This window comes from Cuculus canorus, unplaced genomic scaffold (genome assembly GCF_017976375.1).
Source record: "Cuculus canorus isolate bCucCan1 unplaced genomic scaffold, bCucCan1.pri scaffold_85_arrow_ctg1, whole genome shotgun sequence".
Classification (NCBI taxonomy): Eukaryota; Metazoa; Chordata; class Aves; order Cuculiformes; family Cuculidae; genus Cuculus; species Cuculus canorus.
Genome location: NW_026527854.1, coordinates 95217 through 116778, shown reverse-complemented (window position 1 = coordinate 116778; position 21562 = coordinate 95217). Strand labels below are relative to the sequence as shown.

Here is a 21562-nt window from a genome sequence, read left to right as displayed (position 1 = left end):
CCACCCAAGAGTATTGAAGGAGCTGGCGGATGTCCTTTCCAAACCCCTATCCATCATCTTCCAGAGGTCCTGGCTGACTGGGGAAGTTCCACTAGACTGGAGGCTGGCTGATGTTGTGCCCATATATAAGAAGGGTTGCAGAGAGGATCCGGGGAACTACAGGCCTGTCAGTCTCACCTCAGTGCCAGGCAAAGTCATGGAACAGGTAATCTTGAGTGCTATCATGAAGCACATGCAAGAGAACCGGGTGATCAGGCCCAGTCAACATGGGTTTACAAAAGGCAGATCTTGCCAACTAACCTGATCACCTTCTATGACAAAATCACTCGACTACTGGATGGGGGAAAGGCTGTGGATGTAGTCTTCTTGGACTTCAGTAAAGCCTTTGACACAGTTTCTCACAGCATTCTGCTTCAGAAACTGTCTGCCTCTGGCCTGGACAGGCGCACACTCTCCTGGGTTGAAAACTGGTTGGATGGGCCAGAGAGTGGTGGTCAATGGAGTTAACTCCAGCTGGAGGCCAGTCACAAGTGGAGTTCCTCAGGGCTCAGTACTGGGTCCAGCTCTGTTCAATGTCTTTATCAATGACCTGGATGAAGGCATTGAGTGCACCCTCAGCAAGTTTGCAGATGACACTAAGCTGGGAGGAAGTGTCGATCTGCTGGAGGGTAGGGAGGCTCTGCAAAGGGATCTGAACAGGCTGGACTGCTGGGCCGAGACCAATGGGATGAGGTTTAACAAGGCCAAATGCCGGGTCCTGCACTTGGGGCACAACAACCCTATGCAGCGCTACAGACTGGGGGAGAATGGCTGGAGAGCTGCACGGAAGAGAAGGACCTGGGGGTGCTGGTTGACAGCCGACTGAATATGAGCCAGCAGTGTGCCCAGGTGGCCAAGAAGGCCAATGGCATCTTGGCTTGTATCAGAAATGGGGTCACCAGCAGGTCCAGGGAGGTGATTCTCCCTCTGTACTCAGCACTGGTGAGACCGCACCTTGAATACTGTGTTCAGTTCTGGACCCCTCACCACAAGAAGGATGTTGAGACCCTGGAGCGTGTCCAGAGAAGAGCAACAAAGCTGGTGAGGGGGCTGGAGAACAAGTCATACAAGGAGCGGCTGAGAGAGCTGGGGTTGTTTAGCCTGGAGAAGAGGAGGCTGAGGGGAGATCTTATTACTCTCTACAACTACCTGAAAGGAGGTTGTGGAGAGGAGGGAGCTGGCCTCTTCTCCCAAGTGACAGAGGGACAGGACAAGAGGGAATTGGCCTGAAGCTCCGTCAGGGGAGGTTCAGGTTGGATATCAGAAAAAAATTCTTCACAGTAAGAGTCATTGGCTACTGGAACAGGCTGCCCAGGGAGGTGGTCGAGTCGCCTTCCCTGGAGGTGTTTAAGGAACGGGTGGATGAAGTGCTGAGGGACATGGTTTAGGGATTGTTAGGAATGGTTGGACTCGATGATCCAATGGGTCCTTTCCAACCTTGTGATTCTGTGATTCTGCTCAAAAGTTTCTTTAAATACTTGAGTGTTAGCATCCTGAAATATGCATTACAAGCAGCTTGGGCGGAAGTGGAAAGGGTTTTCATCTCCTGCGTGCACACACACACCTCGCATTGCTTCATTGTACCTTTTGAAGCAATAGCACAGGGTAATTCATGCCTTGTTTAGATGAATTACAGTGTCAGTAGAATAAAAATTAGTAGAATCATTGTGTTTGGGTACACTAGAATCCTTGTGCTTGCCTGATAGGAGAGAGTCACCGTTTTGGTGACCACACTTGTCCACTACACATGGGTGGAATCTCATTTCCAGTGACTTTTTTTGGCAAGAGTTAGAGTGAGGGGCAAGATCTTCAGAACGGCAAAACTAATGTAAAGATCTGCCCCGAAGTCAAAGGATGGGGTATGTATCTTACTGGCAGCTAACTGCTTTTGCTTCCCATTCCTTACTGTAAACTAGGGATATTTGGCTCCTCTGCTATTCCTTTGCCCTTCAGGAGCCCTTGCAACATGGACAAAGCCAACAGCTTTCATTGTGGTGGTTTTGAGTTGTTTGCAGCCTGGTGTTGGTCTCTCATCCCCTGCGAGGGAACTTAAAAGCATCTGCCCTGGTATAGTTTTCTAGCTATAACATACATTCCTTGAGGGGACGGGAGACCTGACGTAAAGTTTGGACACAGCGAGAACGTGTGTTCAGAAAGCAGTTAAAGAAACACAGTTTTCTTTAAATGCTGGAGGTGTAGCTGAATGCAACAGTCTCACAGCAAAAGTCTGAATCTAAGCCTGGGAGGGGAAAGCTCTTGCTGCTCTCTGTCCCCATGAGGTGATGGCTCATGATAGTTGTGGGGTTGTAGGACTGCATTTGAAGCAGTATTTGTCCAGATTAGATCTTAAGGACTTCACCATCTCCTTGGGATAATTAACAGGTAAAAAGCAGTTCTTAGATGGGGAAGGCTGTTGGCTGTTTCATTGACTAAGAGATTGTTCCTCAGTACGCTGTAGGTAAGAGCAAGCTTACATTCCCTGTTTTAACATGCTGTACATCGTTTGATTGGCGTGTTTTGGATTCCTTGCTTTGGTTTGGCTTTTTTTTGTGTACATCAGAGCCTGGCTGTGTTGCTACACCAATTGCAATGGTTCAAGCAGCTGTATCTCTTCTGGAAGACCCAGCTTGTCTGCCTAAAAGTAGGTAACTGCCCATGCAGAGCAGCTCGATCACCCCTAAAGCTACTGTGTGCGTGTGATTCTCTCTGAAAATACAGATCTCCTAACCCTGTGGATTTGTGTTACCTCACCCACAGGGCTGTGCGAGGAAGGTAGCTCACCACAAGCTGATTTAAAGCCACTTAGCAATCATTTGCCTTTCAGTTTGAAAGGAGGTACTCACAGGTTTTTCCTAATGCTTTCGCAGTATCTACCGCACCATTGTTTATATTTTCAGTTAACGGAATTATTTCTATTGAGTCTGCTGGATGCCAAAATGCGCCTCTGAATATGACCAGCCTGCCAAATTCCTCCTGTGCGACAAGTGGCTTTTTCTTTCTTAGGCAGGGATACCTGTCTTTGACTTCAAAAAAAGGTGTCACGCTACCACTACAGTTTTCCTCTTTGATTTTTCTTGACAGGGGTGGTGTGTATTCTCCAGGAGCTGCTTTCTCTAAAACAAAACTGATTGATCACCTCAAGGATTGTGGTGTTGGGTTCTCCACTAGTCAAAGGCCTGAGGTCTGAAGTCAAAACATAAGTGTATGAAACAAGCACCTTTCCTGGGTCTAACTCCAATAAACTCATTTGGCTGTAAAAGCCTGATCGTGAAATAGTTTGACTGTGTTATTATTGGCAGCAGAAACAGAAAAAAAAGTTGTCTTAAAAATATCCCTTTGCCTATAGTGAGCACAGTCATGAAGAGTATTGAGTTTAAATTCACAATCATGTTAAATGAATGACTTCTTGGGACTACTTCTAGAATATTATTTAATCTCTTTCTTCTAAGTTCCTACTTAAGCACTAGAGCACCTGCTTCACAACCACAGCCTTCTTCGCTTCAGCCCATTCCCAAGTAGTTAAAAGCAGGTAGGACTTGGACAACAAGTGCCTTAGCAGATGAAGCCACTAGGTTACTCCTCTGCCTGTTTCGGGAGAGGAGCCATTACTTTGTGCTCGTTCTCACTGTCAAAAGCCTTAATGCCCCTAAGTGAAACACATGAGGAGTTGTTGTTTCTCAGAGCTGAAGGAGTACTTTTGTCTTTCTGCCACCAGCACCACTCCCCCCAACCCCGGGTTATTATAAAGATCTGGTGCCTCTGTGCTGTTGTCTTCAAGGTGGGCAGAACCTCACCCTTGCCAGCTTGCCTGTGCTGAGCTGTACTAGAAAAGGAGAGAAGAGAGAGCACAAAGAGCAGGGCTTGTCAGTATGACCATGACTGGCAGTGTTGCGGAACACTTGGAAAGCACAGAAAGCGTAGACACAGGTGCGCACATGTAGGAGAAACAACATTTTATTAATTCTAAAACTACTCCATGTCGTCAGACATTGTCATGACCATTTTGTAGTTGGTGTCATAAGAAATGTATTGCACAACTCCACATTCGAGGGAGGACGTCTCTTGGCTGGTGGTTCTGTAGCTCTAGAATTCAAAGGAAAACCAGCAACAGACTTTAATTCCCCTAGAAGTCCAAGCATATCAGAATTCAACTTTATTTGACCATACCACCTGTAGGAACATCATCAGGTTTGGGCTCTTTAGAGTTCTGCCTGGTTTTAAGTACAACAAATAGAAATGAGGCAGAAACTGGGTCTGGAAGTAGTAAAGGTTCCCATTTGGTCACACAATCAAGTCTGTCAAAATAATCTGCCCAGCAACAACTTGATGGAAATCATAGTTTTAGTTTCATCTGTCTTAAATTCTGTAAATATATTTACCATAATGTAAATACATCTATTTGCATGAATGAGATTATATGATGTAATGATTCTTAAATGTTACATATTTACGTGCAAAAAAAGCCAAACAGAGCTTGATTCTGCTGCCCCCTCTCTCAAAACACAGTTCAAATGGATTTTTCTTTCTTCAAACATGCAGCTTAAGACCAACCTTGCTTCCTATACTTGTGTCTCCAATGCGGACAATATATTACTTATAACATTTGTTCTGGTACGTGCAGGTACTTTGGTTAGTTTTACTTGGGTTAGCAGCTCGTTAGGTAAAAAGCTAACTCCAGCTAAGGAAGAAGGGCACACTGCTCTTAACATGCCAAAGCAGTCCTGCATGCAAATTTATGAACAAGGTGAAGACAAAGTCCTTCGGCACATCTTGCCATGTACCCAGGACAAGACTGGCTGCTATAGCACTGATACGAGCACATCGGAAGCTCCAGCATTAAAGTTCCACAATGAAAAAAACATGGGCTGGTCTGAGCCTTTGTACAAAATGCACAACTTCCTTGCTCACAGAAGATATACCCATGCAGAAAATCATTCGTAAACTAAGGTGCTTATTAAAGCCTTGAGACAGTAATGACAAAATCAATCCTAACAACGTTGTGGCATTTTTCATTCAAACAGAATTTACTTCTTGATTATACACTTCTGTCAGCAGGCAGCTTGCCTTTCCAGCTAAAACTCTAAGACTTATCAAGGTGGTAGGGAAACTAACACAGGGGAGCACCAACTCGACTCCTGCCTTTGGAACTTGCAACAGTACAAACCCTTACTATTCGCCATCACACTGCAGCCTTACAAACAAACAAACTTCACCCGTTTTGTAGCAAGTCCAACCCTATCACCTTATGGAAAACTGAGGGATAAAGAAGCAGTTCTCACTTTCAGCTTCTAAGATGATAAAAATCCCGTGAATCTGGATGTTCTGTCCCCTTACGCCAATTAATGTTTACTTAAGATAAAGGGACATCACATCCTATGAGGTTATGTGGTTACAGAAGAGAGAGAAAATAGGAACATTACATCAATGGACCCCATCTACACAAGCACAAGGCAACCAAGCAGAGATTCAAGTGCTGCGGCTTGAAAGACAACCTGACAACAATCTGTCAGATAACTCACTAAAGGCTCTTCTTCCTATCCAGAGTCCACAAAAAAAAATGTCTTCTGCTCTGAAGTCACCTGCCTTGCTAGTCTGAGATTGATGCGAATGTGTCTAAGCCATTGTCAGCAGAACTAAGGGACTCTGAGATCTTTTAAAGCCAGTATTTCTGACAGAAATTAAGCATGTAGAAAAGGTATCTTACAGACACTTCAAAGAATAGGCTTTCTCGTTTTTCACTTCGGCTGAAAAAAGATATTTTTCAATGCCTTTTGTGGAAGCAGAGAAGTAGGTAACTAGGTGCTCTACAATAAACCCAGAAAAAGTCGGTTTACCTACCTAGAAAATTCAAAAGATAATGGTACCAAGAGGCCCATGATTTTACATGGAGGCTCAGTCGACTGGATACTCTCAAGTGATAACATGTTAATGCAATACAGAAAAAAACACGCTTGCAAAGAGATGCTCCTAAGCTTTTCCTGAAACTGGGTTATGTACCACATAACAACATAAAAGCTTCATTCCTCTCATTAAAAGTACGTACCCTTGCGGGAAGAACAACTGCTTTAACCACTCTTGATGTTTCAAGGTCATACAGGCACAGAACACTTCCCTCTCTTCTTCCAAAGCAATCATCAGTCCAGTTCTTTTCTCCCACAAAAACTCCTTCACCACTCAGATAGTGGGAGGCTGTTCGTGCGCTCCTCTGAAATAGTATGCAGAGAGCCGCTGCCCTGTCACCGAGTTCACTATCTCGAGGTGAGGAGCACGTGACAGCTGTGCTAGGTCACTTAGCCCTGGAATATGAAAGAAAGCTGACTGAAGCAAGTTTCCCAAGCAAAGACTGAAAAACAAGTGAAAAAACACAGTCCCTGCTCCTTTCCTTCAGAAAAGGTCCTAAGAGAGGAAGACGGACTTGCCTAATTCTAGTCAACTATTTCAAATCACCCCCTGAAATCCTCAAGTAAGACATCTTAAAATGGGCAACCTTAGAGTTTTGCATTTGTACTTGTCGTTTCCACACTGGAGACTTCAGATTGTTTGGGATAAAGATTACAATACATTGATCCATAGTCTTCACTCCAAATTTGGCTTGGGTTTGCTAGAAATCATCTCAACAGGCACAGGAAGACAAGACTTAAAGCATACTTCAAATATACCATTAATTCCTAGTTTATTAAGTTGGCTTGACACATGCCTGCTCTGGGTGGGGAGCTGCACTTCAACAGGAAATTATCTTCAAGTGGGCACTGCACGAGTAAATATTTGCACATGATGCTCACAGAAAGAAGGAAACACATTTCATTTCACTGAACGACTTCAAGCTCAAAGAAATGGTTGGACTCGATGATCCAAGAGGTCTTTTGCAACCTAGTGATTCTGTGAAAGTATTGACTCAATTCCTGCCTTTACAGTCACGTAAACAGACTCTCCCTGCTCTTGACAGAAACCTAGACATCCAGACAGGCACCCAGCTCTACTTTCAGATCACCTCGCAAGTCCACCTTCTAATCTGCTCAGCCCCTTTCAGCAACTCTCACTGGGTACCCATCTACATCCTAATTCAATTCTTTGGGAAAATGACTGCAGCACTTCACTCTGTTATCCTCTTCCTTCTGTTTTCATTCACACTCCCAAGAAAAAGCAGGGGGCGTTGCCTCTGTAACATTGTACAAGAACTATTTCTGCATCTGATGTTATGATGGGCATAGAGCTTGAGCTGCTACAAGTAAATAGGGCCCAAACCAACACTCTTACTCGTTTGGAAACTGCCTTCCATATAACTAAAAACCGAGGAGGGCTCACTGACTCATCTTTAAGTAAATTATTTTTGTAGCCCAGGACAGGTGCAGGTTGTTGTCCTTTCAAACTTTCGCTCGACTAACCTTTAATACTAGCACTTTTAAGGGTTAAAACAGCCTTTTCCTTCTCTCTCAACCTGATGCATCTTAGCAGCACCCACCTGACACCTGATCCTGTGCTTCAGGTAACCTCCAGGCAATAATTGCTTTAGACCAAGACCAAAGTAAAAGGAAAATGCTCACCTCCAGAAAATTTCCTGCGCAGCATGGAACCTTGGGTGACCTCATGTTTCACGAGTGCCTGAAGAGTCCCCTCTGGGAACCGCAGCAGGCTGCTTGTCAGCTGCGCTCTTAGGTCTCGCATTCTTCACTCTAAATAAAGAAAAAAATAGGAAAAGAGACTCATGTCAGCCATAAACAACTCGTTTATGAGATCGACACAAGTTCCATCAGTACGCTGGGAAAAATCTCCTCTACATTGCCTGTAGCTCTTTTCCTTACAAAGATGGCCTTTAGGACAGTTTTGGATCTCACAGCAGAGCAAAAGGAGAATATTTTGCATTTCTAATGTCTATGAGATCACCAACAACAAGTGACACAGAGGTATGAACAAGATAAAGATCAGGGAAAAACCAATATGCTCTGTTCAAGTCTATTTATTGAGGTTAGTAAGGTGGGATCGGAGAAAAATCATCTTTTAACAAGAGTTTCACAGCAATAGGTATGAGTTTTCCTTTCTCCTTTCCCTTGGTTTCATAATTTAGTATTTGTTATCAATTGTCTTTAAGTAGCTATAGGGAATCACTTATGTTGTGCTCACTTCTGGCATGTTTCTTTTCACCATTAAGGCACCCTAAGTTCTTAACTACCTCCCTGAGGAGAACCATTATACATTCTGAGGGCCTGAAAGGGTCAAAAGCAGAATGATGAAGCCAGAGGCCTTGAGAGCAGTATTCTGTAGGGCCTGGAAGGGTCAATAACAGAACACTGTGCTGAGATCAAAAGCTGCTCCTCCTGGAAGGGAGGATGTGGACACAGAGGTTCTTGGCAATATAATGGGTTTCTCCCCATTCCAGGGCCCAAGTTAAATGTATACACTCCAGGAACACCTGCAGATTTAGTTAAGGATGTTATGTGAACTCTGGCCAGACACGTAGACCCTTGTTTGTAGAACTTATAGAGCCTGCTTTCTCACGACAAGAATAGTAATAAAGTATGTAAATAGTGCATGCTAGCACGATGTTATCTTAACTAGAAGCACTTCATCATTGTCCAAAGAGGAACCAGAAGAGTATAAAAACTCCGTTTGGAGAATAAAATATTGCTACTTGCCACCAGAGCGGTAGTCCGTCTGTTGATTTCAGGCGTCCCTTCTCAATTTCTTCCAGAAAAAGTGTACCGCAGATATTTCCACAGGGCAAGCAATACGGATTTTCACAGCTCAACAGTTAGAAGGTAGTTTCCCACACCCTTACGACGGAAATAGAACACAGCACTTGAAACCACTGGGGTTTTCTACAGTTAAATCCTCATCCTCCTTATTCCAGTCCCTTCCTTCCTATTTTCTGTCCTTATCACATCTCGGCAGTGTGGAAAGTGTCCCTGCCCATGGCAAGAGGTTTGGAACTAGGCGATCTTTAAGGTCCCTTCTGGCCCCAATGATTCCATGAGTCTATGAAAGAGCATCTGGTGAGCGAGTTAGCAGGTGACTGAGTGAGTACCACTGGGTCATTTCTTTCCCACCTGGGCAGAAACACCAACCACTGACATTTCAGGCAACCTCCCTATGTTTAATCCAAAACCTAAACTGTGGTCTAAGAAGTCGCTAGCAGAACAGAGACGGTCCGTTTCAGAATTCTACCATCGGGCTTCCAGTATTTGTGTGGATGCTCCACAAGCTCTCTGAGAAGTACAAATCTACAGCAGAAGGGGAGAAAAAAGAAAGCGTTTCAGCTCCGTATCCTATCAATGCCCAACATCTAAGCTCCTAGGTTCAAAGCAGACCACAGATTTTATTTCCCTTCACATGACAAAACCAAACAAAAGCACCACAGACCACAATCTCAGACCGGAGCCAGTTTACCCAGCCACCCCCAACAGCTCTTCTCTCACACGACTGCCCTTTCCGTCCACAGATACGCTCCCTGTCTAACGGGGCTAAGGTAGCAAGAGTTCCAAAAGTCATTTCTGACATTAAGCTCTTTTTTACATTGCTTGGAGTATCTGGACAGCAGACACAGGTCCTAAATGTCCCTGTACACAACAGAAATGCAGCCTTCTGACACAGCAAGACAGCACTCAACCAGTCGCTTCCAGTACACCACACCGGTGCGGCATTGCACCCACCGCTTCTCTCACCACGGGTTACGGGATGACCCATCACAAGGAAGGGGGAGGTCTTCTCCAGTTATTGGATGGCACCTGGTCCAACCACTTCTGCTCAAGAAGGGCCACATGGCAACCTGCCCAGGACCATCCCCAGGCAGCTTTTCAATATCTAATTCTGAAACATACTTTTAAAAAAGCAACACAACAAGCTGAACTGCAAAAACATTTGCCACACGTGCAACAGGCCCAGTGTTAGTTGAATCTCTCCTAGCAGTTTCAGTCTTCAGCCACCAAACCAGTAAAATCTTGTGAGACCAGCAGAGGCTTCTTACCATTATGGCTCTGCCACAACCGTGTTTAGCCATACACCCCAAAAGGGTTTCAGCCCGAGGTACTCTTCAGTACTGTGAAGCGTAGGACTTTCCTATCTAAAATGCAGAGTTGAGACTGTTTTGAAAACAAAACACATCACCTTGACAGGTCATGGTTTAGCATTTAATGAACAGTGGGCACACAGCCCTGCTTAGCTCAGAGAACAAATGTGGAAAGCTCTTAAGGCAGTCAGACTGCAGGCTGAGCAGCTCACTGTTCCCCACTTGCAGGTTGTGTTTCTCATTACTCTGAGCACTGTGGCCACCATGTGATCTGCTCAAGCTTTTCAGAACACACCCATCACAGCCCGTTCCCTATGGTAACACACAGGCTGCAGCCAGCACTCCCAGTAGGGGTACGCCACGTCCAGAACCCGGGTGCCTGAAGCTAACAGCGTAGCAGTGGCACTGCTGGATGGAGATGGCACCAGATGTACCATTTCTAACTTCCGTCGTTTTGTGGTTGGTTTGAACCCTGATGATCCTGAAGGGTTTCACGTGTTTTGCTCAATGAGAGACTTCTCTCATAGCTCCAGTCAGACCTATTTTCCAGACAATATGGAGACAGAACATCATCGATTTAACCATCTATCCACTAACTTCATTTTAGATCCATGAAGGGGCTGCTTCTGAATATCATCTTTGTCAGCAGCCAAGGTTTGAGAAGGATCATTTCTGTGATGCTTGGGGCTCACGTACCATGGCCTGGAGGCCTCACAAGGGAAGACGCTCAACACAGGTACCCTTTCTTCCAAAACATATATGACCTTCTGTGAGAGTTTGGATACTTACAGATCCAAGCCACCAAAGCAGACACTGCAGGTAATGAACCTTCTCTAGATCACTATGAACAGAGCATATTAACTGCTTACCCTATATAGAAACATATAGGGTTGAGCAAATACCAGCTGTGTTTGAGAAGCAATGAGTTCTGGTGACTGAACGCAAGAGATGGGGACAAGAATCATGTCCCATGCTGTGGTGAAACTTCTCCAACTAACTGTGGCAGCCACCAAAGTCAGAGGGTTCCTATAGACCCTCCCCAGCACTTCTATCAAAGATGCAGTTAACTCAGTCAAGTCTTCTAGGGATGGAGCGTACATTCCCAGAGGGATTGCAGCTTTCCCTCAGGAGCCAGCACATCCACCACGTGCCTGGGCAAAGGACCTCCAAGAACCTCCTCACTTACTCTTACATGCCACGTGGAGGGCATTTTGCTGCCTCTGAGGAACCAGAGCTTCTGGCACAAGACATCACACACTTCGTCAGAAAGGAAGGCTGAGGGAACTGGGATTGTTTGGGATTGAACTGGGAACTGAAGAGGAGGTTGAGTGGAGACCTTATCGCTCTCTACAGCTACCTAAAAAGGAGGTTGTAGAGAGGTGGGTGTTGGTCTCTTCTCCCAAGTGTTAGGTGATAGGACAAGAGGGAATGGCCTCTGGCTGCGTCAGGGGAGCTTTAGATTGGACCTTAGGGAAAATTTCTTCACAGAAAGGGTTCTCAAACACTGGAACAGACTGTCCAGGTAGGTGGTGAAGTTCCCATTCCTGGAGGTATTTGACAGGCAGGGAGATGAAGAGCTTAGGGATATGATTTGGTAGTGGACAGGTACGGTTGGATTCGATGATCTCAAAGGTCTTTTCCGGAAAACAGCAAATGCTTCACAGGTCCTATCACAAGTTCACGGAACACCAAATTTAATCTGGCTCTTACAAGGAAGTTAGATATGGATTTTTGTTTATTCATAAAAGTGCTAAAATTAAAGTTGTGGACTTGTAGAGCATGCACTAACGAGAGGAAATAAAATAACCCAAACTACCCACCATTTTACCCGTGGACTGGCATCCCTAGTGCTCTCATCTAGAAAATAAAGTTGTGTGCAAGACTTTGATGGCTTCATTACCTGTATGTATCTCGAGGCTTTCTTACACTCTCCTCTGCAGATGAATGACTTAATTATTCTTGTTTTAATCCAGGGTGCTGTTTTCATTGCTGCCGGGTGACAAAGCAGGGCCAGTGATTTCTGTAGAAGTTGAAGACCAGGCTTACTAAGATATATATAATATCCATTCAACAGAAATATTCAGAAGTTTCTTAAAAGTAAGGGTGCATGGCTGTTAAGCAAACTTCTATGGCTCACTAATGACATACCAGATACAGGAGATGCTCTCCTCAGCATACAAGTGACGGAATAATTCTCATCTGTAGTCTTGGTGCTATTTTAATTGTTTCTGGATAACAAAGCTGGGACAGTGAGTTCTGTAAAAGCTGAAGACCAGTCTTCTTAAAATGAATACATAGACTCTTGCAACACAAATATTCAAAAGTTTCTTAAAGTAAGGGTGAATGTCTGTTAAACAAACTTACTAATGGTAACAATACTTACTTTATAATGCCTGCGTTCAAGCAGCCAAACCCTTCAATCAGTTTAACAAGGCCCTGAAGGAGAGCAAAAGACAGTCGCAAAAGAATTGACTACCATTTTGGTTTTATTTAGCCAGCAATTCAAGATATCTTGCAGCAAGTCTGATATATAATTACGGCTAACAAATCTGGAAGACCAACAAGTTTATCCACTGCCTTTATAAAAACTCAGCGAAATAGAATATAAAAGTGGCAGGAAGCAGGAATACTAATGTTTTAGTCTTGCAGTTTTAAACTCTTAGACAGCCAGCTCCTAACCACAAAATTGTATTCTGAAGAAGTAACCAGGAGGAAGTACACTTTGATTTTTGTAAAGCATCATAAATTTTAGCTTTAGATATTTAATACTTCTGTTACAAACTCAGGCTGCTCCCTCTACAGTCAGTGGAGCTACCTGCTGTACTCTAAGCCACTGTTAGAAAATCCTTTTTGTTCTGCAGCAGCAGGTTTCAGTGCGTCATTCTAGCAAGAAGCCATTTGCTACACGTATCAGTGATCTAAAAATTAAAAACTGTGTGTAAATTTCCAGAAAAAAAACTAATGTAGGCTTTTATTGCCTTTACATTTCTTAGTAAAACATTCTCTCATAGAGGAGAAAAGACGTGGCAACAAAACACAGAAAAAAAAAATCATAAAAACTCCACAGGACAAAAATGTAAAACAATGCTTCTGTCTATGACTTAATTCTAACCAAATGTTTTCACTAGCTTGTGTTTGAGGAGTAATTAAAATCCCTTCTTAAGCACGTAGGAGACAAACATTTAAGAACATTTTTGTGCATATCCCGAGGTGCACTTAAATAACCAGAAAGGATACATCGCATGTTTGTAGGGTTCTTCTATGCTTTCCAATAAATAGAGATCCAGCAGTGCCTGAAAGTTAAAATTAGAAGTTTTTGTAAGCACACCAAGTCATTCATAAATCGTTTTGCTTTTGGGTGGGGAGAGAAGTAAACTGAGTAAGACGAACTCTCAAGTCAATCTCTAATCCCCTGCAGCTTCCACCAAAACTCATCTGGCTGCATCTTCTTCACAGTGCCAGAGCCTAAGCTTCCTTTGGTCCTTCTAGAGTTTTCTGTAATATTTCCAAAGGAAAACCTATTGTCATCTAATCCAAGTCATATATCACCTATGTGCTAGCAAGCTACTCCAGGAAAGAGGGTTTACCTTAGGAAGGAACTTTTATCCAATAGCCAGGAGAGTGCTAGGGGTGCTGGCTACGTATAACTCTGACTGTCTTACTAAATTACAGAAATGACTTGTGAGGAGGGGATTTAGGCCAAAGCAATTCTTGCCATCTACCACTAATCAATAAAAGAGAGGATTTCTTATTTTAACACGCTTTCTTCCACGTCCAACACGGTTGTTCTGTGAATACCATGCTTTGCTGAACTGGAGATGAATGATCCTGTCCTAATCTCAGGATCTTTCTCAGGGTAACGAGCTATGCAGACTAACCAATGAATTAAGTGCACTATGAAACAACTGATGAGCGAAAGCAGACAAGGTGGGTTGGGAGTGTTCATTAGAGCTTGGTGTTGTTCGCCTTGAGGACCTTGGAAGTTGATAACGAAGGAGCCAGCTAGCAGAAGTTTACTGATAAGCGGGCATTGGAATGCAGAAAGCTGGAAAACAACCAGAAGAGACTGTGCCTGTACACAGTTCAAGGAAAAAAATTTCTTTTCATCTTGAGGAAGACTTCTCACTTCATCCCTAAGACCCCGGCCCACGACCACCAGGAGGCACTACGCAGGCGCAAGACTGGAGCGAACTTTCCAGAACTAATTATAATACGAAGTGGGGAAAGGTTATGGAGATGTAGTAAGCACTTTTAACTATGCATGTCTTTGCACTATAAGTAGCTGCTAGTAAAGTTATACGGTGTGCAAGCTAGGAGGAGAACCCCCTTGCACCCCAGCGCTGGAAATAAGCATACCTGCTTTACAACTCATTTTGGGTTATAGGGTTTGAATCCACAAAACACAACGACAATGCCCAGAAATGGCACTAAGCAGAGGCAGATGTAAACATTTCAACAGAAAAGTAACCTCAGTGTTTGACACCAGCCATGCATCACCCAAGTCAAGAGTATCGACGGCAAATGCATTGAGCACAGCAAACACAAGTCTTGACATAAAAGCCATTCACTTCTACTTCAGGATCTGCAGTGGACGTGTGCCAGAGCTGTAGGCTTACCTTGACAAATGCTCCAGTCTCTGTCGCTGACCAGTATAGCAGGTGTGGAGCAAAGGATAGTTGTAGAAAGACGTAGATAAATGCATCGTCCCGTCTACAGGCAACAAAGTAAAAGCAAGTTGAAGTAAGATCACATTTTTAAGCTAAAAGTGCTGACTAAAAGGATAAAAGATCATACAAGCTAAGCATCAAGAAGTACAGACGAGCCTCCAACTCTGAAAGAAGCCAGTCCTGTTTCTGCCTTTGCTACCAGAGATGCGAGACACAAGACTCAATCTCAAGTACCATTTCAAGTTTACACTCAGTGTAACATTCAAAACTTGAAGCTTAAGCTGAAGTTCACTCACTATCAAAAAAACCCACTTCTCAAATGGAATGTTTTTCTAACTGTCTCATGTGAACATACCAAGACAATTGAGGCTGACAATAGAATTTATAATCCATCCAAATAAACAAGTGTTTCCAGGGTGTGCTTTTTCCTCAAGCAATAAATAAAAAGTTCCAAACATGCAGGTCACGCTGTGACTGTAACAAGCAAGAGACCAGTCTTTGTTCTTTACTAGTAATTTCTTTAAAATCCCAAGTATTTGAAGCTGTGGACATAAGCAACTCCGTGAAGTCAAAGGCTTACTGCCATTTCTAAGAAATAGGCAAGAAGCTGCTTCCATCATTCTACAGTGTGCATTTGAAAATCTGCTAAAAACTCAGTCTCACCAAGAGAACTTCAGCATACGTCTGGGTCCCTGAACCAGCACAATTTGGCATTGGCAAAACATTTACATAAGTGTGGCCAAGAATGTGTTCATAGGCATCCCTTGCTGGATACTCTCTTTGTTACCAATGCATTACGGTTCATGCTCACCTGAACCCTCTGGAAGGAGACCAGACTGACAGAACCAGATAACCATTTGCGCATGCACAGAAAAGTTGCTAGCTAGCACCTGCCGATTTCTCAAGTCTACAAAAAAAGGCATAAGATGATTTTTCTTAGGCAATTCTGTTCATTTTTACAAAACTCCTTTCATCATGCTAAATAGAAAGTATAAAAGCAACATGGTAGAACTCTCCATCTTTGCCTTTTTCACACTGTATCACTTTCCAATTTGAAGAAAAATCCCACAATCACCCTGAACATAATGACTATTAAGTGGTTGTGACAACTTCTCAGATTTAAGCCCCTTGTTGTAGCTAAGGCTTTCTTCCAACCATCAACAACAACAAAAGCTCATGTTTCCACAATCATAAACCAAGCACGATTCCAAACGAACCAAAGATTTAGTAATACTATCAGACAAACCTTTGTCAGTAAGCTCTTGTTGTTCTCTTTGTAAACATTTTAAGACTCTGCTAAGGTTGTTTAAGAGACACTGGCAGTGCTGACGGGACTGTAGCGTTTTTGGATCAAGGAAGCGGCAGGAGCCATCAAACAGCGGAACACCTTTTCAAGAAGAGATATTAAATCATTACCCAACAGAGCAATTTCAGAGTTTCAAGGTACACGCAGGCAACATCACATCCCAGCAGGTTACTCAATAAGTGCAGGTAGAAAGAATGATTTTGCGTTTGCAGAATGACTACATTAGTACTCACATATATGGTCAAATTCATCTTTGGTGTAGACCACTTTCTTCCACGCACAGTCACGAATAAACTGTAACTTCACTGCCATAATTTGGCTGCTCTTTAAAAGAGAGAACAAAACCCAAATTAATCAACAGTTTCAAACTAAAAAAAGACAAACCTGAAAAGCAGCCTTACTAGTCTTACTTTCAGATGTCCAATGTTTAATGCATCCAGTCAGGAGTTCTAAAGATCTTGCCTGGACAGCCGCAGACAATATCACCTCTAACTGCTGCTCCCTAAGCAGAACAAACAAAACTAAATGAGAACATTCCATACTTTCAACATCTGAGCCATCAACACTACAAATCTCTGAATGATATTATCACAATTCAGCGAAAAGAAACTAAAACAAATCTTGATTTCCCAAGTTATTTCCAAGCTGGAGCTGATACCAGAACATCTGACTGGAATCTTAAGAGTCTGCGCCAGGCTTGCAAAATAAACAGCGTAGGGGGCTAGGCCTACTTGCCAAGGAATTTATTTTTAGCTACCACACAGTGCAGAACTTTTATTTGCCCTAACACACTTCCACAAATCTGAAATCCATGTCTCCTCAAACATTTATAAATTTTTCTTTTTCTCCATTCTGCCCTCCTTTTTCAAGTTAATCAGGGATCCAAGCCTTAACTCAAGACTGCGCAGGTAGTCCAACAGATGGGAATGACGATGGAGCAACTTTCCTCGACTTCCTCAAGAGTTCTGTTCTTGCTCCTCCAGCACTGCTCTATTTCTTCCTGGACAGACAGTCCCTGACCGGGCTTCAGCTAGAGACGATAGTTTTACAGTCTCCACAGTGGGCCTAAAACATTACTATTTGCATGAAACTGGCAGGATACCATAGCAATTACACATGGGGATGAGCATAAAATGAGCATAAAATGTTCTCTGACACCAAAAGCAGTGCAACAGAAGAAACTGAGCCAAGGCACATCTCTTTAGGCATTCTCAAGAAAGAGATAGTAAAAGCTTACCTCCTTCTGGAAACCGCTGCAAGTCACATGGATGACTCCAGAGCTCAGCAAGCACACTCCATCTGCAGAAACAACAAACGCTGGACAACTTTCCAGACTCTCGGAGTTATGTCATGATTAGTTTACATTTTTCAAACAGCAGTAACCAGAAAGATAGAACTGACTACCCATTGTCTTCATCAGATCACTCACAAGTTTGTTTCAAAATAAAAACCAAACTGCTGTGCATAGAAATCTTACCTCTAGTGCTACCGAGGTGCTGCGCTTTGAGCTTCAGCTCAAAGTCATTTTATAACCATCACTGCTTCGCAGACTACATTACAAAAGCACCAAAATCCAAAACACAGTGTGCCACCAGATACAATTCACAATCTTAAACGTCTTGGTAGTACCACATCATCAAGTCTGGGTTTGTGGGGCTTCGGGGTGTTCAGGTTTGCATTTTGAGTGACAAACATTGAGTGAGAGAACCAAAAAATGGCATCTGAGCTCAATTTAATTTTCTCACTATTAAAAGCAGTGAAATACCTACCAAAACTATAGCCGCTTGCATTTAGGATCTGGTCAGGCGGCAGGTAAGAAAGAGGCACTCCTCAGGTTAGACTTGGCTTGTAGACCACAACATCCAAAATGGGGTCTGGACAAACCATGCTTTTATTTATCCAGTGCCCACAAGGCAAAATAAGGGCAATCGAGAAGGATTTTTTCTGGCCTTAAAGTGCATAAGCTAAAAGCTAACATTTATAGGAATTATTTGTAATGATAGTGAAAACAGTTTAATAAAATTCTACCTTATAGAATCTGGCATTTCAGCATCGTACCAGCGATTAAGCTCAAACACGCCCAAATAAATAGATGTTTTTTCCTGACCGTATGTATTCACCGGCCAAGAAAAAATCGAGATGCTGGTGTAAGGAGATGTCACTGTAAAAGACAAGACATTGTGTCTTACTAATAGAAAATACGATACACCTGATATTTTTAAAACACCCCTCTCTACTTTGTCTGATATAGAAATTGAAAACATAATGCTTCCTTACTAAGAATATTAGAGAAACATACCGAAGAGCAAACATGCTCTAAGAATAACCTCTTTCCAGCAGATTCACAATGAAAGAACACTGTTATTACCCACAATCAGTATAAAAACCCTCAAATCAACAAACAAGTAATTGCAGTAAAGATTTTAACATAACACATTCAGAACATTAGACCCCATTTCTCTCAAGAAGTGGAGGGATCAGTCTTCTCTGAGGAGAATGCATTCTCTGGGTATAAGCAAAGTGTGGGGTATATCGCTTACCCTCACAGGGTAAGGAAGAGCCTTCCTTCCCTCCAGCAGATCAACAATCCCACCCAACCTGGTGTTGTCTGCAAACTGACTGAGGGTGCACCCTATCTCCGCATCCATATCATTGTTACAGATATTAAACTGAACCAGCCCTGGTACTGAGCCCCAGGGAACACTGCTTGTGACCAGACGCCAGCTGCATGCAGATGCAGATAGAGCTTGGAACGGGCAATGAAAGACACAGGTAACATTGCCAAACAATGGAGAGAATGGGTTTATTGGCCAAAGAAGACAGCTGAAGGAAGAAAACAACTGATGACCCCACCATACATCGCTATAACTTGTCAGCAAGCATAAAATAACCCTATCTATTTTCCAGAATGAAGTCCCACATAATTTTAGCACCCTGTATGTATATATGGGGGGGGGTTGTGTTTTTTTTTTTTTTTAAGAAACACAAGAAACCAGTCTATACAGATATTTAAGACTTGTAGACTGTGGGTACCGACCAGCATTCACTGCTTAGAAGACACAGACATCAGAACAAATCTTCATTAGTGTTATCCTCTTGGTCAACATTGTCATAGAAGTCTTCTATGGTCTGACAGCTCACTAATTTAATATTGATATTTTGTCTTCTCCAGGGAAGAACTCCACTCGTGAGATCTAAACTGAACCTTTCCTTACAGCATTCCAAACCCTGAAGAAAAAGAAAAGACAAGAGAAAAGGTCATTTTGAGATAAAAACACACGTTTGACCTCAATAGGAAAGAATGTACCTATCTAATATAAGATGCATATTGTATCGTATCCACTTCCCATGAGCTTGTTTCTGATGGCAAACAGACAGAGTTCAACATAAAACCAAGAACATAATCCCAGAGATCAGAAAAGAATAAAGAGATAACTTTATTTGACCCCATTTCAAGAAGGGGAAAGAGACAGAACCTTCTTTAAGTCTGCGTTTTGGTTAAACAAGCCCTTCAAAGCCCTGTCTTCCCACATAGTGTGTCTTCCCACACAGTGTTCGAATCCAGACTCACTTTTTTTGTAAAAGCTGCTTCCTTTTCACGAATTTAATGTACACAGGATCTTTGCAGATGCATCCAGTTGGAACACACAGTGTGGCAGTATAAAACTGTACGACTTGTTTTCAAAAGAATGCACAAAGGAAGAATGCGCAGGAAGGCTCAGCAAAGGATATTTGGTTTTTCAAGTCTGCTCTGACTTTTGACCACAGAATCATAGAATCACTAGGGCGGAAAGGACCCACTGGATCATCGAGTTCAACCATTCCTAACAATCCCTAAACCATGCCCCTCAGCACCTCATCCACCTGTCCCTTAAACACCTCCAGGGAAGGTGACTCGACCACCTCCTTGGGCAGCCTGTACCAGTGCCCAATGACTCTTTCCGCAAAAAATTTTTTCCTGATGTCCAGCCTGAACCTCCCCTGACGGAGCTTGAGGTCGTTCCCTCTTGTCCTGTACCCTGTCACTTGGGAGAAGAGGCCAGCTCCCTCCCCTCCACAATCTCCTTTCAGGTAGTTGTAGAGAGCAATAAAGTCTCCCCTCAGCCTCCTCTTCTCCAGGCTAAACAACCCCAGCTCTCTCAGCCGCTCCTCATAAGACTTGTTCTTCAGCCCCTTCCCCAGCTTCGTTGCTCTTCTCTGGACACGCTCCAGAGCCTCAACATCCTTCTTGTGGTGAGGGGCCCAGAACTGAACACAGTATTCAAGGTGCGGTCTCACCAGTGCCAAGTACAGAGGGAGAATAACCTTCCTGGACCTGCTGGTCACACTGTTTCTGATACAAGCCAAGATGCCATTGGTCTTCTTGGCCACACTGCTGGCTCACGTTCAGTCGCCTGTCAACCATTACCCTGAGGTCCTTCTCCTCTAGGCAGCTTTTAAGCCATACTTCTCCTAGTCTGTAGCATTGCACACGGTTGTTGTACCCCAAGTGCAGGACCTGGCATTTGACCTCGTTAAATCTCATGCCATCGGTCTCAGCTCAGCGGTCCAGCCCCTTCCAATCCCTTTGCAGAGCCTCCCTACCCTCCAGCACATCCACACTCCCACCCAGCTTAGTGTCATCTGCAAACTTGCTAAGGGTGTACCTGGCCTTCATCCAGGTCATCAATAAAGACATTGAACAGGACTGGACCCAGTACCGAGCCCTGGGGAACCCCACTTGTGACTGGCCTCCAGCTCCATTGACCACCACTCTCTGGGCCCGGCCATCCAACCAGTTTTCAACCCAGGAGAGTGTGACAGTTTTCAACTCAGGCCAGAGGCTGACAGTTTCTGAAGCAGAATGCTGTGAGAAACTGTGTCAAAGGCTTTATGGAAGTCCAAGAAGACTACAGCCACAGCCTTTTCCTCATCCAGTAGTCGAGTCACTTTGTCATAGAAGGCAAAACATTGGTAATCATTATCTCTCCAAGGAAATGGTAGAGCGACCTTCCAGTACCTGAAAGGGCTATGGGGAAGATGGGAAGGGACTCTTTAGCAGGGAGCACAGGGATAGGACAAGGGGAAACAGTTTGAAGCTGAAAGAAGGGAGATTTGGATTATAGAGAGAAGGAGGAAATTCTTTACCGGGAGGGTGGTGAGGCACTAGCACGGGTTGCTCAGAGAAGTCATGGATGCCCCAGCCCTGGAGGAGCTCAAGGCCAGGCTGGATGCGGCTTTGAGCAACATGAGCCAAGCAGGTGTCCCTAACGCTGCCTCCCACGGTGGGGAGCTTAGAACTGGATGGTTCCTCCTGACCCAAACCATTCCAGGACTCCGGGAGATGCCCTGACGCAGCGGGTGCCCCCGCCACCGCGCGCCCTCCCGCGGGGGCCCATGGCAGCTGCGGTCCGAGCCCGGGGTCGCCGCCTGCCGGCCGTGTGCACGCTGCCGCTCCTCCGCGGGAGACCCGCCCGCGCTGTTCGCGAACGCGGCGGGTCCCGCTCGCCGCGGGGCGAGGAGAGCGCAGGCGGCGCCTCTGCCAGGGAGCGGAGCCGGCGGCCCGGC

At 44.1% G+C, this 21562-nt stretch overlaps 1 protein-coding gene and 1 long non-coding RNA gene across 8 annotated transcripts; both read right to left on the bottom strand.

The window, feature by feature from the left end:
• Positions 1-4008: 4008 nt before the first annotated feature.
• Positions 4009-12994, bottom strand: LOC128850816 (uncharacterized). Of its 5 annotated transcripts, XR_008448086.1 has the most exons (7): positions 12858-12994; positions 12426-12478; positions 12191-12298; positions 11943-12062; positions 7584-7712; positions 6083-6335; positions 4009-4122 (listed from the first exon to the last, which is right to left on the bottom strand). It is a non-coding gene; the product is annotated as an uncharacterized LOC128850816 (long non-coding RNA). The 5 variants fall into 5 exon arrangements; XR_008448085.1 differs by lacking the exon at positions 12858-12994 and having other exon boundaries at positions 12426-12823; XR_008448087.1 differs by lacking the exons at positions 4009-4122; positions 6083-6335; positions 7584-7712; positions 12858-12994 and adding an exon at positions 8706-8810 and having other exon boundaries at positions 12426-12819.
• A 208-nt stretch (positions 12995-13202) lies between these two features.
• On the bottom strand, positions 13203-21435 carry LOC128850815 (protein ELYS-like). Of its 3 annotated transcripts, none has more exons than XM_054055829.1 (8): positions 21143-21435; positions 19053-19243; positions 16426-16517; positions 16249-16337; positions 15956-16096; positions 15521-15616; positions 14659-14752; positions 13203-13335 (listed from the first exon to the last, which is right to left on the bottom strand). In XM_054055829.1, exons 4-8 carry the CDS (start codon positions 16325-16327, stop codon positions 13302-13304), a joined length of 444 nt encoding a protein of 147 aa, XP_053911804.1. In that variant the 5' UTR covers positions 16328-16337; positions 16426-16517; positions 19053-19243; positions 21143-21435; the 3' UTR covers positions 13203-13301. The 3 variants fall into 3 exon arrangements, with proteins under 3 accessions (XP_053911804.1, XP_053911805.1, XP_053911806.1); XM_054055830.1 differs by having other exon boundaries at positions 16249-16334; XM_054055831.1 differs by lacking the exons at positions 19053-19243; positions 21143-21435 and adding an exon at positions 17253-17268 and having other exon boundaries at positions 16249-16339.
• Between the last annotated feature and the right edge of the window lie 127 nt (positions 21436-21562).

Bases quoted from the DNA above. Each gene is read 5' to 3' on its own strand.
- LOC128850815 (XM_054055829.1), bottom strand. From the start codon at position 16,327: ATGGCAGTGAAGTTACAGTTTATTCGTGACTGTGCGTGGAAGAAAGTG. The intron at 16,097-16,248 runs GTGAGTACTAAT...CTTCTTGAAAAG, and splicing joins AGATGAATTTGACCATATAT to GTGTTCCGCTGTTTGATGGC. The intron at 15,617-15,955 runs GTTTGTCTGATA...CTTTTTTTGTAG, and splicing joins ACAAGAGCTTACTGACAAAG to ACTTGAGAAATCGGCAGGTG.